At 37.7% G+C, this 19,356-nt stretch overlaps 1 protein-coding gene across 1 annotated transcript in view; it reads right to left on the bottom strand.

Annotated features, from left to right (window-relative positions):
- The window catches only part of LAMA3 (laminin subunit alpha 3), a 69,866-nt gene that overhangs the window by 30,610 nt on the left and 19,900 nt on the right, over positions 1–19,356 (bottom strand). Inside the window, 8 exon segments of the mRNA XM_026058613.1 lie at positions 1,039–1,145; positions 2,637–2,717; positions 4,277–4,386; positions 8,073–8,186; positions 12,006–12,236; positions 13,438–13,521; positions 14,591–14,692; positions 18,320–18,484. Of these exon segments, the coding sequence (XP_025914398.1) occupies positions 1,039–1,145; positions 2,637–2,717; positions 4,277–4,386; positions 8,073–8,186; positions 12,006–12,236; positions 13,438–13,521; positions 14,591–14,692; positions 18,320–18,484 (994 nt within the window).

Below are 19,356 nucleotides of genomic sequence, written 5' to 3'. Positions count from 1 at the left end.
TACTTTAATGATGAAATACAAAATGAGAACTAGCTATTGAAAAATTGCACCAGGTGCCAACTGCAGTTCACATCATTTGCTGTTTTTTTCTAATTTCTGTGACCAAAGAAAGACAAGATGATCCTTACAGTCATTTGAATGTAGTATGAACAGTAGGTGCAGGGAAATGAAATGTGAAAAAATCAGGAGTCATTAGTCTGACATTTCACTAAAATGTGAGAAGGAAAAGCTGCCTATGGTGAAAGAAAAGTATAAATTTATTGGAGAGTAAAAATATGGGAGAATCAAGAACAGACGTCTGCATGTTTCTGAACAGAAAAGAGTATTTCAAAGGACTGAGATGAATCACAGTAAAGATGGGCTGAGGAACATAGGATTAGACCCTTTACCTCAGAATTATAATAGATAAAGCAAACATACACCTGCGGCATAATACTCTTCAAAGAACTTAACTAGTAGCGGAGTATATATATGACTGATACTGGGAAAATTAAGGATGTCTCAGTCTGCAGATAGGTGTATAGCAGGATTTATAAAATAGCCTCCTGAGTTAGATGCCTAACTTCTATTGTAAACACAGTTAGCTTAGATACCTAATATGGCAGTGCCTGATGCAAACTCTGAAAATGTCATTAATCTGTCTCAGATACACTTTAAAAAGGCATATTAAGACTGCTCCATGAGGCTTGTTTCATAACATCTAACACAGAGTGGCAAGATATGACTTAAATATTTCAGAGGAAAAACAATAATGCATTTATATACACGCCTGTGAAACAGAAAAGCACAATATAATTGATACTGTTTATGAAGGAAAATACATGATAAAATGCCCCACAAGGATGAACTCAGTGACTCAGGACAGCTCTTCCATTACTATGCTCTTATATTTTAGGAAACCTTACATTTTGTTAAAAATGATCTACATTTCTTATAAGTCTAGGTTTTTCCCTTAGTTCAACTTATCAAAAGATCTTCCTTCTCTGCTTTCCAGAGAGTAAACAGTGCTTCCTTACATGTTCATAGGCCCTTACATACCTCCAGTCAGGTGATCACAACTAGCCAGCTGACCATTATTATTACAATTACATTTTCGACAGTAGCCTCCATATTTTTGTGGATTTCCAAAATATCCAGGAGCACAGCTAGATAAAAGAGATACAAATGTTGTTTTATTAAGTATTTGAACCTGCTTTTGTCAAATATATTTTCGCTTAACAAAAACTCAGTTCTCCTCCTGAAGAAACTGTCAAGTAGTAGATTTCATGTCTTGACTTAGACAAAAAGGGTGTATTTTTGGTTTACAGTATCCTCTGCGCTGTGTTAAAAATGTCTATCCAAGTGCTACAGAAAATGTTTCTAAAAATAAAAGAACTCCCACAATGCTCATCTAAAAATAACTCACTTAGTCTATAAAAACACACATGCACACAGATACATGTATGAAGAGTGTTTTAAAAGGCTTAACCCAGCAAATCATATCATTCTGTTCTGTGATCCCACCAGAATTCATTTATTCAGTAGGATCATACTGCAAGCACATGCTGAGTTTTTGAACAGCAGTGGCACTGAACGACATTAGCACCCTTCTGCTGGATGCTATCTCCTCTTGCCATCTGCCAGCAAAGCAGTTTGTGTGAGCAGTCCCTAAGTATTTTCTAGGGAAAATATATTGCCTGGACTGGCTAGATAGTATTTCTAAAAGTATTTCTAAAGTTTTTCACTCTGTTGTATGACCTAAAGGGGTAGTAATGCGTGATCAAGGAGCCATGATGAGCAGCTGAGGGTGGTAATATTTTCTACTGGTATGGCTAGATCTGGAAGAGCAAATCTGTCCATAACCTACTGCTTATATGTCAAAGGTAACAGCCCTGAAATACCACAAAGTTGCATTCCTAAAATATAATGCGGTATTGGAGATACTACCTTCAGGTGAGCCACCATAACTTACTAGCCTCAGGTTTCCGAATCAGACAACCCTATTCCATTATCCTTAAATTCCTCCTGGATTTGAAACTCAGTGAAATTGCTTCCTCTTCCTGCCTGAAATTGTTATGCTGTATTTATTTTGCTTTGCCAAACTGTTGTAATGTTCCAGCAAAAGAGATAGCTTCAGTATTGTGTTTGTACACTCCACCTGCAGGGCACATCGGAATGATTTGGGATGAAGGGTATGGTATTAAACGTTACATGGTCGCCACTGGACAGCTAATAAAGAACACTGAAGCACCAGCAAATATATTAGAAGAAATGGGAATATGTTTTCAATTGGAAATGGGACAAAATAAGTGAGAGTTATTATTATTAGCAAGAGTGAAGGACAAGACAATGCACAGGGCACATATTCAAAGTGACTGACACTACCCTTATTGATAAAAACTGTGCAGTCACTAAATTCATCGTGGAGAATTATTTACATTTCTTCAGGGTGTGCTGGGATCTCATCTGCAATTATACTACAGCACCACACTATAGCAGCTATTTATAAAATTATATGCCTCCCTAAGTGTGTGCATATTATGCAAACACATATGTACATATACATATAATACAGATATATTATAATACATAATACAGATATACCTCCTTTCATGGTGTCTCTCAAAGACATTTGTCCTGAGAAACAAGTCACTTACCGTTCGCAACGAACTCCGGTATAGCCTTCTTTGCATAGACACTGAATTTCTTCACCATTTGCCACACAGCCAGTTGCAAATCTGTAAGAAGAAAGAAAATTTTTTATTGGGAACACATAATCAAATAGATTTTAGATTCTGGATGCTAAATTCAGTTAAATGACTTTCACATTAAAAGGCTTTTATACCACCAAATTACTACTGAGTTAATTTAGTTGCCTCCAGATAAATTGCAGTGACCAGTTCTTTGAAGTTTCAAATTTTTCTCTAGGTTTTCTCCTTAGGTTAAAAAATAATCATTTTCTGACCCTCTGGACAGAATGTAATAGTTCATTACACAAAGGAATGCCTAAAATAAACCTTAACAGTGATGACGTAATATAAAACAAGTCTATGTGGCTATCTTATCTTACTAGGCAAAAATCAATAGCCTGTACTAGACAAAGTTCCCTCTTGTTTGTATAGTTTTTTTCTTATTTATGGGTGGAAGCATTAGATCTTATTTTTATGTAGCTAATACTCTTCTTCTTTTTTAACCAAGGCAGGATAGAATTGTGAACTCCCTTAGAGAGCTCTAGGATATATCTCATTAACACAATGAACATTTTTGTACGCTTCTTCTAGCAGACTCACCTAGATTCAAATTTCAATAGGGTGGATGACCATTTTTTGCCCATTGTTTGGTGAGAAGAAGGCAGGAGGTGAAGACAGGATAGGCCACCTTTGCTGTTTCCATTTTTTATCCCATGAATAGTTGGATAAACCAAGTCTCTCTATCAAAGACAGGTATCAGAAGTCTGCACTAAGAATTACGTATAATTTGACTAGGTGGAAAATTGTTAACGCCAATAATGCAAGATGGGATGCATTTCCCATGTAATGAATGGTATTTACCACCCTAATGTGCAGCTATGAAACTACTGCAGGTTTCATGGGCTCCTTAGATACTTCAGCACCCTTAAAGCAAAAGACAAGTAAAAATATGCTCAGCCAGCCTCAGGCAAACACCTGCAGAAGAGGCCAGTGCTGTCAAAAACAGATCTATCAGAGAGTCCTCTAATAAAGGAAAAAACCTGTCTATTGTCTACTAGTGTAAATCTCTCACTTAAGGCTACCTGGTGTTTGCTTCTGCACCTGGCAAATACTATGTGGTGCCTTTAGCAATTCGTAGCTTAGAATTTTTAAAACCTACTTGTTTTTGTTTAATACATTTCACATTTCAGAGCTGATCAATGACAATAAACAGTGTGGCTCAGCATACCATTTATTTAAAATACAATTTACTGCCCAGTTTTAAAAGCCTGGCAACATTGTTAGATCCGAGGAAATTTAATTTTTCTAGGTCAGTAATATTTGCTGAGTTCCATTTGCAGTTCAAATGGAGCTTCCGCCTGATGAGACAGCATAATCTTTCAGATATGTAGATATGTGCTTATGAGCTTTAATTTTCTAAATTATTTTTTCATCCTACTAAATTTTCTGAATTCATAGAAAAGGCTTCTTTCATCATTGCCACTTATCTCTATGCTGAAAGAGATCTGGCTGAGCGGAATGGTAATAAACATGAGATTAAAGATAACTTACATCCTACATTTCTCCCCTTTACCTTCTGTTTGGCTTCTCAGGACCTTTTACAGTACCTGTTTGTATAAGGGCAAGGGCACGTCCGACAGGAACCTTGAGTGGCATCTCCAAAATAACCATCTTTACAGCGCTCACATTTCTCCCCAGCAGTATTATACTGACAGTTCTTAAAGAGGAAACAAGCAACATGGTTAACAGTGCCTTCTCATTCTATACGGTTCTATAGTTATTTTAAAAATTATAGCCCAACTATTCAGAAACTAAGGATGTTCTTTCCCTTCCACATAACTGAGCATTTATTGCCAAACTGCCTTCACTATCAAGATAGATTGGTTTCTGTCATTCTCTAACTGTAGAAAGCCCATTTTGCTCACTATTGTGGAAGGGCAACAGATAATAATCAGTATTACACATATTTTAAAGGAATTCAGTCAGATGTGTGGTTTGTTAGGAAAATTCCCATAATGCATTCTCTATGTCTTGATATTTCAATGGCAGCCATTAAAAACTCACAAGATTTAAATGTAACTTTAAATTTTGCATCTTAACACAAATTAGAAGGCAGACATGATTTAAAAGCATGCAGTGAATTGAGTCCAAATACATTCTTAAAAAATCCCATGAAATTAATTCCAAAACTAATTCTATTGGTTGATTCTGATTAGATTTGAATTTACTGTATCTTCCTCAGTGTACATGTAATTTGTTTTTAATTTGCTAACTGCAATGAATAATGAAAAGTGAATGCTGGGAAAATGAATGCTGTAACTGATACAGCCCATTTTCCATGATAAAATAGCTGGAAATTATATCTTATTTTAGAAACATTCTTATTCCTGCTGTCGTCTGAACATCACACATGTCTATGTGTTATGGTGGGAGGACAACCAAATTGCTTTTGCTTTAACTAAGAAGATGTTAATTTACAACAGAAGTTATTTAAATGCATTGGTGAGCAGTCATAAAAATTTAGTGAAACCAAAACTCAAGGCATTCATACTCCCTAGTTCCACAACTGCTTTCTTCATAACTTCAGAGATCCACAAAGCTGAGTGTGTACTAATAAAGTGAAAGATGGAAAGAGAAAGTGGGCAACTGGCTGAGCAGACTGACTGCACACCTATTTCAGGAACCTCCAATGGCCTAGAGCCATGGTGAAAAGCCCTAGCACCATGACTTGCAGCAGGAGAGCAATTTTCCCCTTCAAATGAGGATCATTTCTGTCCTTTCCATCTCCCCTTGTACTCCATTCTCATTCACATTTCCTCATACCAAGATTCCCTTAACCACACCAACAAGCCCTCCTGCAGCCTCTGCACATAGTAACCCATAATTTGTTTGGGTTAAAGAATTAAATTTGTGGCTCATTTATGAAAGGCTCTGGGAAGGAACAGGCAAAGCTTCAGTTCATGGTGACTATGGGCCATTTAACTAGGGTAAGCTAAAGAAATATGAAGACCCTAAGCTTATAAAAGAAACCATTTTAAAATGCATTCTCTAAAAAAACCCTGTGAATATTTTCCTGCAAAAAGCTCATGGAAAATTCAACTGGTTTCTTAATAGTTACTGTAAATTTGGATAAACCTGAAGAAAAATTGAACAGCAAAAAAGTAAAAGAGAAGTATTTAATACTGCCTTAGGTGAAAATAGTTGTGTTGGTTGCATCCTGGAGCAAGCTCCCCAAAAGTTTATCTACTGACTTTTGTTTTGCTAAAGCCCACTCTGTCTACAGAAATGGAAGTAAATCATATATATATGAAGAAACTTTTCATATGAAAGCTATTCTGAATGTGCCCTACTTCCCTCTAGCTACACGGCATATAAAGAATGGTGGGGCATAATCCAGTGCTCCTACGGCAGAGTGGAAGGAAGCCAGACCAGCAACTCCCTCAGGGGTCCTTCTTCAAGTTTCATTGGGCCTTGCATAGGATAGGAGAGCAGAGACACCCTGGTGTCACAGCCTTTCCAAACAGTCAGGTATTGCAAACTCTGAAAGGAAAACTCTCACCTGACCCCCAAGGACCCATATGGAACAGGATGCCACTGTCCAGTGTGCCAGGGTCACAGGGGAGATACCTATGTATATGGGGTTATGTGACATGAAACAACACATCTGAGGATGAGGAAGTCTCAGCACCATGCTGCAGCAAAGGGAATGTACCTTTCAGGAGGAAAGGCAGGGACCACTGGGACACAAAAATCTGATTTGTGCTAGAAGGGCAGCATCTTCTCCATCTCCTCTTGTACTTCCTTCTCCGCCACATTCAGGAGTGCAGTCCTGCGACCCTCTCATCCCACCACCAAGCAACAGGACACTGCCTGAGCTGAGGAGGACTGTCCTGCTGCCACAGAGGAAAGGGTCAGGGTGAGCTGAGCAAAGCCTCCTATGGAAGCTGTAACAGCAGAGAAGCTGCCATGTGAAGGTTTTGGGGGCCAGTGCCCGTGGAGAGGAGCAGGGAGCGGGAGGCCGAGTGGGCAAGCCTTGCACTCTGGGTATGAAACACGACTGCTCCACAGTGGGAAGTCTCTCTGCACCGCTACAGGTCTTTGTGCCGTGGTTCCTCTACAGAGGGAGACAAACTCACTCCTTATTAGCTGGAGGCTCATAAAGGAAGGTAAATCAGGCCCTTTGCATTTTGTTTTTCACCGCATTATCCTGGATGACTTTGCTCGCCCTAAAGTTTGTCCCAGGGCCAAGTGTTGATTTAGCTCCGTCTATCTGAAAGTTAATACAATGGTGGAAAGAGGGACTAAAGTGAAACATTTTAGGAGGAAAAAGTGAAATTTGCATTTTTTGGATTTATAATTTTCATCTGAAGTAAAACCCTCTCATCTTTACAGCTCCGTGGCAGCAGTTCCTGTCACGGCCTGCCCTGCCTCACCACGGAAGCAGACTGTAAGTCATTCCCCAGAATACGCTGAATTGGCTTATAGCTTCCATCCAAGCAACAGGGTGGGTTGAGACAAAGTCAGGGCTGTTATATAATGCACAGGAATGCACTGCGGGCAGAATGGATTCAAAATGAACAAGGAAGAAATAACACAGAAAATAAACCATTGAAAGATTTTGGCAAGGTTCTTGTTTACACAGTAAGTGAAAAATTAGTGAAAAGTTTTAAGTGGGAATTTTTCGGAACAAACAGTTTAAACAAGCGTCACAGATGTAAGCTAGAGAACCATGGTCGGCCAAAAGTCACATTTTCATTCCTACTAGGGCTGATCAACTCTGATGAGGCTGCTTTAGATTTAATATGGTGTGTCAGGGAGCAGAATCTGCCCCACTATAACTCCTGTGACAGCTGCAATTTTCTAATTAACCTAACTTTTATCCCATTTATCTTATTTTACTCTCATACTTTTAAATCCATCTAGCTGTAAATTAAGATTAGTGGAGATTTATTGACGCTGATTAAAAAGACATTATTCTGCAAAGACTATACTATGCATGAATGTACTGTTTGTCAGCATTTATAAACCCTAACTTATATGTATAAAACTATACTGCATATGCCATGGTAAGACCGCACATTTATTAAAAAGAATTGCAAACACTTATATATGTGCTTAATTTGGTGTCTTTTTGTACCATGAGCTAACAAAGATTATAGGGGGAAAGAAAAAATCAGAACAAGGATACAAATAATTTTAATTACTTAATTATGTCAAATATACATGAAAGTGTATGCAAAACTGGAACTTACACTTATGATACAAGATATAAAGAATGAGGTATGTAAGGATTAATTTTAGCTGCTAGCAAGACGACAATACTATCTAGCTCATCCTGCAGTAAGGTGAATGCTTTTTCTTCTTTTTTCAAATTCATTTCTTCAACGCTAACATTTTACTTACAATGCATTTTCCAGAACCATCCTGACATCTGTTTGAATTTCCATTGCAGTTGCAGGGAACACAGCGTCCAGTAAATAATCCCTTATTCTCACGGTAAAATCCAAGGCCGCATTCCTAGGCAGAGGCAGGAAGAAAGAAAAAAATGGTGAAAGTTGATGAAAAGAAAGTTTTCACAGGTTATGGGATGGGAAATTGTTTGCCATTCCCAAGGAGTAGTGGAGGTACACATTTCTTGACAAACTCTTCTAAGCCCATGTTACTGTTTAAATAACAAGTATTTTAACTCAGTAAATGGCAAAGAATGGAACTGAAGCAGTTTCAGCCTAAGCATCTGAACCTTGTGCTCTACGTTTTGTGGTTGTGGGGATTGCACCATTTTGACTCTAACCCCTGAGCAAAACATATTTCCTGTGGCTATGTACAAAGATGTAGAATGTGACTTTTAAACCACAAAAAAAGATTTGGATATAGATTCATACTAGAGTGTTCTCAAAGAAGAACATATGGAAATCTCGTATATTAGCTAGTGGTTATATGAACTCTTGATAATAATTTAATTACAGTGTATTCTTTGGAAGTACTTCTAATGAGATATTTTTTATATGAATTCATCATGACTTCCAAAATAAGTCTACCTGGAGCTATATGAAGCCACACTTAGGCAGAGCTAGATGATCTTACAGAACACACAGTGGTCTAGTTTGTAAGTACAGGCTTGTCCCAGAGACCCAAAAAGTATGAAAAGAATGTTCAGCCACTGAAAGCACATGAACAGAAATATAGCGCATCAGATCAAAGTCAACTTTAAACAGGGAGCTGAACCAGAGGAATACCATGAATGAAGCAAGACACATTGTCGTTAAGTTTGTTAACCTACACCAGGTAGGTAGTAACTAATATGTTAAAACCACAGTCTTGCTTGGCATGGGTGCAGAGGACGCGAAAGTACAGGGAATTCTTCCTGGGCATGGAGCCTTCCCATATACAGACCAATTCAAATATTCATGCCCATGTTCTCTGCTCAATATCCTCCTAGGTCTTCTGCCACACCAACCACAGCAAAAATGACCGAGCATAAGTCTATCCCTGCTTCCCTTCCCCAAGCTCCTTTTCATTAGTAACTAAGCTGGTGCAGTGTAAGGAAGATCACAGGTTGCACTGAAGCAGGGAGAAAGCTTTGCTCCCATTATGCAAATACCTCCCAGATTCTTGCCTCAGGCAATGTAGTCCTGCACTGTACCTGTACCTCACCAGTATATCACAATTAGAGGCTGGCCCCAATGACATTCATAAATAAAGTGACAGTTGAACTTTAAAGCCCATAAACCTTTTCTCATAGCAATTCACCACCTAGATTGATGGGAGTAATCTGAAGAGCAAAGGGTTTGCAGGACTGAGCCTCAAGTCATGTTCCAGTTGGTCGAAGCATAAGCATTTGTGCAGGAACAGAACTAACTAGTGTATTTATCAGCCACATAAATACCAGAGAAAAAAATTCACCTCTCCCAAAGCAGATCCCCAAAGGAATATTGAGCTATTTAAACCAGATGCAAATGGCATCTTTGCCTTCTTCATATATGGGATAAATGGAAAAAAAATATGCAGAATACTAATATCATCAACAGTTCTTTTAATATTGACTTCAGTGAGAGCAAAGACTGAATTCAGAATATGCATCCTCTCTTGAAATTTTTCAGATACATTTTAAAAATGGTGAATATGCTCCCTGAACAACAAGGAATCAGTATACACAACTTCTGAAGAAGTCAGGGCCTGAACATTAAAGAGCATGACTAAGTAAAATATAGACACTGGTGCATATAAATTTTACTTACTGAAGTCTCTTTTTGGAAAGCAAAATGAATCGTTAATTTTAGAAATATATCCAAATGCATTTGGACATATCTATACAGCTTTTTCTTTTTTCATATTTATGCTCTCTTTAAACTTTAAACAATACATTTGAAGTACTGAGAACTTTGTTTTAGAATATTGAAATTAATATTGAAATATTTATTCCACATGAAGGCAAAGCTCTAGGCACCTTGAAGTGCATAGGAGTTCAGGCTGATTGTTTTCAAGTAAACAACAATTTAAATGCAACTTTTTGTACATACTTTTGTTAGCAAAATAATTTGAGATATAAGATTAGCCTTCTGATTACTCTTACATTAAATAATGTAGAAGTTGTTATAAAATTAGTTCATTTAAAAACAAAGGGAAAGAAGGAAGCAAGCAAGGAAGAGAAAATGAATAAATTACCTGTCTCAGGTTAAAATCCCTTTGAACTTGTTGGTGCTGATTTCTCTTCTGAAGATGAGGAAATGATAGCTTCTGTTGCATATCTTGTGAGAAACAGTGCCCCATGGCTACTAAAATGACAACCAGCCATCCTACATTCTTTAGCCTCTGTGTTTTGGCCGTCATTTTACTTTAGCTCAACTGCTAACATACACCGTGCTTTCAGTATTCAAATGTTCTCTTATACGCTCCCTTATTCTTAAGCTTCTGACTCAGATTAATGAGCCTATGTGCTGTGATGGGCCCCACCTTTAAACTTCATACGTGCGTCAAGTCGTACAGCACACATTACAGTTCCTGAGGTTAACGAATAACTCTGCAATTCCTGTAGCTCAGTATATACCTACCTGAGGGTGTGGCAGGCATCACCTTCTCCCCACCTAAAGCAGTCAGACTGAGCTAGACGATTAGAATAGTAAATCACGGAATGAGTAATGCTGCATAAACACWCAGCACTTATGAACTACACCGGTTTGTGTCTCGATCGCTTCCTTTGGGCTACGTATTTTCACCAATTTATGTAAAAATACCTCTTACTATATAAAAGCAGTATGCTGTAAGCAATGGGATGGGAGTAGGAATTTCAGTCAATATTCATCAATTCGCATGTGACACAGAATCAAATATGTGATAAATTAATTTCTAGAAATATTTCCAAAATGATATTCAGCAGATGATGAACAGTCCCTGAGCAGCGGACATGCATGAGAAACATAGGTCAATTGTAAACGGCAGTTTGATCAGTCTCTCTGCAGCTGCTCTGGTCTAGATATTATTCTTTCATTCTCATTTCAAAGATGTTTTCAAGGTTAGTACAGCTATTGCTGCTTTATGGTAACCCTCAACCATTTTCTCAAACAATAATGCCTCATATTTTGTGCCCTCTGTACACTGCTTATCTCTCCACTACTTTTTATGTTACCTTGGGTATTAATGCATGGGAAGAGTTGAGCTCTAAGCTAAGCAAAGTGACAGCCAAAAGATTTACAGCCACAGGAACAACTGGCTGGGGTAGGATATATAACTGAGGCTAGGATTTCACCATTCTTCAGGTGATAGTATTACTCTGCAATTTTCACATTATCTTTCACAAAAATATCTCCAAATATTTTGCAAATATGGACAACTTAAGTTTTAAAACATTTTCCTATAAAAATAGGAAAATGTTAGCCACCCCAACAGACTAAAAAAGTGCCCAGAATTATCCAGGCTCAGTTTCCATCCCTTGGACTTTCTCATGCATTTGCCTACTAAATAAAGAACTTTGTTATCAGGAAACCTTCTCCACATGTAGGGTCTCACAGGCTTTGATCAAATCAACTCTGACCTTCTCTCCATTAAAGTAAGTATAGACTGAGATTCTTCAGCCTGTCATAGGGCAGCAGAGAATTCCTCATTTTAGTGCTTTATACATGTAAAATGACATTTACAGTTCCACAAAGCAATCAAGAGTTGGATATCCCTACAGAGCTACTTAGACAGTGAAAGTAATTGAGCCATCAGAAGTGTACACACTTAAAGAAGCATATCTAAGTATTTTAATAACTAGTTTGTTTCTTTAACTAAACCAGTATGCATAGCTGCAGGCAAGACAGAAGATAATGGCACAGTATGGAGGCAAACATTTCCTACCTGACATGAGTCACCAGCATACTCAGGAGGGCAGGAGCATTTCTCTACATTGTACGCAATGCTGCCACTTCCTGTGTTGGTGGCTTCTTCCAGCCCAACCTCACCAAGGGTTAATCGCTGAGTCTCTGTGAAGTAAAGGCCTCTGATGTGTAAGCCATCTAGTCTAGACAGGATCACCATCAGTTCTTCTCTGGATACAAGGTTATTGCTGCCAAAATGTCTGAAGTTTCCCTGCACATTAAGGATACAAAATGAGCACAGTCCTGCAGCTTCTTCAGAAGAATATCTGCAGAGAAGACAATGTGGCAGAAAATAGAAAAAATCATGGAATAGACCCCTATAGTCCCAGGTACTGTGGGGGGAAATAGAGCTCAGGAAAATAAGAACCATGAATGTAAACACAGAATAGGTGGAAAAAGAATAATGAGCATAAAAAAGGACATACTCTGCACTTTGCATATTTACTAGTAACTAACTGATAGTATGTGCCAGCTCCCAACAAACTACAAAATACCTGAGAAAGATGTCTGGAATCAATGGGTATGTCCTGTAGAAAGAAAGTGGTAGAGAAATTTCTTGTGTGGGCAGAGAGAAGGAAAGATAATCAAGAAATAGTTCAATAGACAGAAAGTGAAAACAGAGATCCAGAGAGATGCTGACACCGGGAAAGGTACGTGAGACTTTGAAGCATCAAGAATCTGTCCTAAGATAGGAATAGTGATGAAGCAAATAGATTCCTTCTCAGTCATCCAAATTTCTTTGAGTGATCATTCACCAAATCAAAAAAGGGCAGAGGAAAATTATTTTATTTTTAAGAGTAAGCAAAGTCCTAAAAGCCCAATCTTTCAGGGCTGCCTTCACACAGCATAACTGAAAATGGAATTTGGCTTGAAGAAACATTATCTTTTTTGCCTGTACATGGGACGGAAATAACCCAGTTTGACTCTCTGAGCAAAGACTTAAGGTAGGAAATGCTAACTTCATCTGTCTAAATGTTGGGCATCCACTCTAAGTACCTAGACTCCTTTTAGAGTCAGAGGAGGAAAACAGATAACAATTCATTCCATCTGTATTAAGTACATGTCTGGGGCTGGGATGAATCATCTTCCATTGTTTACTGAGTCAGTATTACTCCACTGACTCCAGAAGGAGTGCTAAGGACTAGTACTGGACAAGATGCCTAACTTAAAGGTGCTAAAATTAGGTGGCATGAATCAGAACCCAGGTTCAGTGTGGCAGTATAGAGAAAAAAATTTTTTAGTATTTAAAATCTACAGTATATAAGTTTTTATTCATTAACATTATCTAGTATTTGGTATTTCTGCACAGATTACTGGCATATTTTTATGCACCTCAGAGAAGAAAAGGGAAGGCATGTGAAATAGACTCTTATCAACTAGGAAAATCAGGCCTTTCCATTTTAATTTCTTACCTCAACTAGCTGTACACGGCCATAATATTGACGGTCAGGCAGTGGGTTGTTAGGATCCACATAAACTACTTTCATTTGCTGGCCCTGTGTGAGAATGAGGATATAACATTACCATATCACTACTTTTTATGATGAAGTGTTCAGATGTTGATGAAGCTCATTAATCTTGTCATTTGGGGGATAAGAACTAAGTAATACCAGTAAAACTGTATGCTATTTTGTCAGCAAAGTAATATAGCAAGCATTGTGTTCCGGTGTCAGCAGGTTTTTCCCTGCTTTTGCCTATTAACTTCCTTGCTTTCAGATAAAACACTGAGATAATTAAATTAATGCTTGCCAATTTTTACAGTAACTAGTTATTACTTCTGTTTTGCCTTTGCAAATAGTCTCTTTTGCTGCCCTTATCTTCTTGTTAGAAAAGCAGCTGCCTCCTGATATCATCTTTAGAGCTTGTCTTGAGTGTAAATTTTTTTATTAGCATGAAAAGGGAAGTAAAAACAAAACTGGACTGAGCAACGTTCTTTGACCCTGATGCACAAACAAGTGGGATACTACAGAAATACTTCATGAAGCATATTTTCCAATGAGAATCCCAGAAGACCGAATTAATATTTCAAATGGCCTGAAGAAACAAAACCACCAAGTTGGGAATTTAAACAAAGAACTGAGATTCCAATTTTGGCCTTCATCTAGCTGAATTAAAAAGCAGTTAATCTAAAACGCATTTTTACTTCAGTCCATCAAAGGCTTATAATTACACTTAATTTTACGCTGAAGAAAATTCTCACAGAAAATGAGATTAATTACCATGGAATCCAGGACATATTTTGCAAAGTCAAGGTCACACTTGCTGACAAGTGTGCAATCATTAATTAATTTTTTTCCACAGGTGCATTTTACAGAGAAAACTCTATTTTATCTTTTTATTTGCTCTCAGGTCAGTTATGCTTAATAACATATTACTTTGGCAACAGAGATAGGTGTGTTGATGGCTTTGAGCAAAATGCAATAAAATCACTTTTATAGAAATGTAGCATTTTGCTGTAAAAGTTAAGCACACTACAGGAGCAAAATTCACCACAGCTGTAAGGATAATAGAAAAATTCATGGTATTGGTATTGCTTGAAAGAAAAAATAATAGTACAAAACTTACTGTCAGTTGTATATCAGGTCTCTTATCCAGAAGAACCATGCCTTCACTAGGTAAGCCAAATGATTTCACTTGGTAACTTAGGTAGCCACCATAAGAAGAAAGCTATAATAAAATACACAAGATTAGAAATACTTTACTGTATTATTGCTTGATATTAATATAATTTTGCATTCAGGTTTACCCCTTCATCCAGCACTGTAAATAATATATTCACTCTTTGTTCTTTAGACTAAATACGCAAATACATGTTGCCTGGCAGAAATCATTTTTTAAATTGTTTACTTTGTATATCTTCATGAGCAGTAATTGTTACTGTTCTCTGGAAGGCCATCTGCACCTTTCTTTTTTTTCTTTTTTATACCTGGGATCATGTCAGCTGTGTCGTGGGGAAATCACATGTTCATATGAATGTTCTTCCCCAGATTCTACAGGACAGATTCTGCTCATCAAGAACAGACACCAGAGTGACAATGAAACTGGAAGCGTATACCCCACGAACAACCATGGATCAAAAAGAGATGTTGGTCTGAACACGTCTAAAGCATTTTCTAAGCTTATGACAAACCTGAATCTAATCAGGAAATCTTTGTCCCACTTTCTGGCAGACAGGACTTCTACTGATCTCAGCTCTATAAAAAGTTGATAACAGACCCTTGTTGTTGTTTGAGCTAAAATTACCCTTCTTTTGGCTCAACTATTAATGACCACAGAATGCCTCAAACCAAAACAAATAAATATACTGCTGCCCAAACCAAAGACTTAGGCAAGTATGTTTGAATTATCTGACAAATAGCTTCCCTGGGCTGTTTATGAGTGAATAAGTTAGAAACACACAGAGAGGAAAAGAAGCTCCAGGCACAGCCTAGATGGTTCTTCTTGTACCAAGAGGAGCCTAGATGGTTCTTCTTGTACCAAGAGGAGCCTAGATGGAGGGTTTATGGGCTACGTGCTAGGTGAAACAAAAACTTTGGAAGAGTAAATAGCCACCTTTTGTGGCTTGACCTCTCCAGTGCCCAAATAGGACTCTTTGCAGTCTTTGGGGACAGACAAGACTGCATCCAAGAACCACCTGATTCCATTACCAATTTCCCCTCCACTTGCAGCAACCTGCAACACCTCAGATTTCCCTTTGTCTCTTGGATTAGGAGAGAGAATGATATCATAGTCAAGTCAACTCTATAAATTTTAGAATTTTATGCCTGAAGTGCATACAGGCATTTTCCCTCAAAAGTCTGTTCTCCATAAAATGTTAAGAATAAAATCTTTCAGCCACTTGGATTGGGATGATCAACATCAGAAGCAGCATTTAACAGAACTGAAAACAATTTGCTAACTCTTGATTTGACTAATAAACTCTATGTCACTAGCTCCAAATGAAATCTGACTCTCAGATCTACAGCAGTGAGATGTTAAGTTTAGAAAAGTAAAAAAGCTCAAAAGCTCGGATGAAAGTATATGTAACAAGCTGCTAAGCTAAAATCAGGTGTTTTTCCACAGGTACACTGATTTCTTTTCCATTCCTTGCTGTCTGCCCTTACAGCTCATGCTTGTTTTAAACATGGAAGGAAGAACTACTTTGTCAGGTTTTAGTGTTCTGCAGGTAAACACCAGCATTTGCTTTATCATTTCCCTGTATACTTCGATGAATTACAAACAAAACACAGACATCTCACTACTAAATTTGTTCCTTTGATCACAGAGCTATAATTAATGCTATTATATTTAGCTAACTGCATTTTCAATAGCATCATTTGGAACTTTGGATATATTTTGCCAACACAATCAAAACAACCCTGTATAAATAAAATTTTCAAAAATGTAAGAAGATTCAAGTCAGAACTAATTTCCTGTTTAACACACATTTTAGAACTCTACCATACCACCAACATGTTACATTATTGGGTTCTTTCTGAATAAGCAGCATCTCTGGAAATGGAAAAATATCAGTCTTATCAGCTATCCTCTGTATTCTATACGTATACTATTTATTTATAACATTAGCAGTGCATTAAATAGTATTAAATAGTGCTAAATAGCATTAAATAGTATGTTAAAATACACAAGAACAGAAAATGGGGACCATGTGTTGTCTGAATTTCTCAGTAAGTTAGTTTATAGCACTGCTATAGATTTTACATTTGATTCCCTTTTGACTTTGTAAACAAAAGATATATATAGAAAAATATACTCTACTAAATATTAATGTTTCAGTGGAAGTAGTTAAAATGTTCAAGATAATGGAAAACAGTGTTTTCAGTCTCCGCATATTGAAAAATGTCTGTAGTGATCTTGCTCACATTTTCCAAATGAGATGTTGTTATTTGAAATAGACTAAACACTGAAATTTTCAGAATACAATAAAATGAATGATTGGGAAGCTTACTGGCTTGTAAAACTAGCATCATGATACAGCCAGTGCCCACTAAAACATACACTTACACATAACAGAAGGTAAAAGCAGGGCCAAAATAGAACTATTTTATTTACAGTGGTTTCACTGTAAATAAATGCAAGTCATGACATGCCTGGTTTGATACTGTTATAAGCAACATAAAAAGTATAGCACTGTTCTTCATAGCTGTGCTCAGAGGGTTATGGATTGCTTTTCATTTTATTATGGGAATAACAAAAGTCCTTTTGGTTTAACACTATGGTAGTAAACAAAACATATATTTTTATGAAACTTCTTTAGAAAAGAATAGCCATTGAAACAAGAATCTCTTAAAAATAACAAAAAGCACCCTAACTAAATGCATTGTTTAATCACTTTGAAAGATATTTACCTCCGTGCGTAGGAGTAGGATGAAACTGCTGTACTCCTTAAAATGAGACTAAGAAGAACTTTGCAAATTGTACCGTCTTTAATACGACAGTGTCTATCCCATTAGTTTTCTCTTTTGTGACAGGAGGATTGCATCTGAAAAGCCTGTATGTCCTACAGATAGCTAACAGCTATAGACACTGTTAGAGCTGCAAATAGAGAGAACCGGAGACACTGAGCCTGCAAGCAACCACTAGCAAAGACCACCTGGTCAGTATAAACCCCAGGCTGAAACGCCGATAAACATTAACAGTTAGTAAGGGACTGCCCCATGCATGAGCAGGAAGAGCAGCAAGTAATACAAAGATACAAAGAAAAGAAAACCAGGTGCTACTCTTCCCTTCATGAAAGCTTTACCCGACACAAACAGTAAGTGTACAGTTCATGAGCAAAAAATGTAGTACTGGTGTCACACAGCCAAATAACACACCTTTAGACCTTTCACTCCTTCTTTTAATCAGCCTTTCCAGCAACATATCAAAAACAACGGGGGGCATTTTCGTTGGCCGTTGGGTACTTAATCACCTTTTATGCCTTTGGAAGTCTGCCCAGAAGATATTCTTAGGGAGTCTAAAGGATACTCTGGCATTGGCAAGCTCTGTGTGTTCTGAGTTTCAGAAAAGTGCCTGAAGGTATCAGTTCCCCAAACCATAGCTTTGACCATGTTGTTCACATAAATATCACTCTGACACCCAGCAAGGTGATTAATTCTATATTTTTGGTTATAATTTTAACACAGTACTCAAAAGTCAAATGTTGTGATTCCTGGCAGGTCAGGGGAGAGAGGTAAGCATCTATTGGGGGAAGAGAGATAAATGTATCTAAGACAGAGAAGTAGACTTTTCATCAACGGTGTTGGCAAAAAATGAATACTTAATATAAAAGCAGATGAGTTAGGTGTCACTCACCTTCTCTCCCAGGTAAGATGGCGGTGCTTTCCAGTACAAAGTATGCACTGAAGCAGGCAATTCTTGAACATCGGCCACTACACTATTACTGACTGGATTGAAGGTTACTGGAATGTCAACGTTTTTATTCACTGTCTCCAAGCGCCAGTTCCTCATGTCCACAAACTAATGAAAATACATAAAGGAAATAAAAGCTTGTTTTATCCTTTCCCAGGATCAACTAATGAGGCAAAAATGTTTTGACTCTATAATTCCCTGAGAATTAAATTCAATCCCTTTAGAGACAGCCTAAAGCCTTTGCACAACGGATGTTGCAAGGACCTCAAAAGAGAGCATAAGTGAGACAGATGTGCCAAAGCTATTGGGATGTAGGCATTTGGTTAGTTAGCTGCGAACTAAATTCTGTCTTCAGTCACATGAAGACATAATCCTTATGGAGGTGACTAGTAATTAATTTGGTGACAAGGTGACATGGACATAATTTGCAGCTGTATTTTTATGTTCATTCCAAAACCATGCCAAAGAGACTAACCAAAAAGACAAAGCGTGGACCTGTTGTAGTAAGGTAAGGTAACAGGGAGGGAGGGAACATGCTARGATATTATGGGGAGGCAGGCAAGATAACCTAAAATTCTGGCTCTTTACTACTGCACATTTGAATTTGGCTTTTTTTTTCCATGAAAGACCAGACATCCTGTTATTTATCATTACACTCTTGGAAAAAAAACATAATGTATATGGACCAGAACAGTTCACAAAGCAATATGACAAAAAGATAGACATGTTTTCAAGAACAGGCTTTGGTGAGGACAGGCAACCACTGGGTGAAAGCTCCCTAAAGCCAATGGAAGTTTGCTGCTGACTTCACCAAGGCCAGGTTTACATCCTTTGTTGGTAAATAATAAAGTGCCACAATCTGGATTACATCTAGTGTATGTCTAAACCTAAACCAAACTCCACGTCCAACATTTGAGGACTCCGCTTCTCTCTTCTCTTTCTCTTGCACTGTTTCAGGCAGCTGTTCCTTATTTTCAGTT

Source organism: Apteryx rowi, unplaced genomic scaffold (genome assembly GCF_003343035.1).
Source record: "Apteryx rowi isolate R43461 unplaced genomic scaffold, aptRow1 scaffold_149, whole genome shotgun sequence".
NCBI lineage: Eukaryota > Metazoa > Chordata > Aves > Apterygiformes > Apterygidae > Apteryx > Apteryx rowi.
The sequence above is the reverse complement of the archived record's forward strand: the minus strand, read 5'-3'. Positions and strand labels throughout refer to the sequence as shown.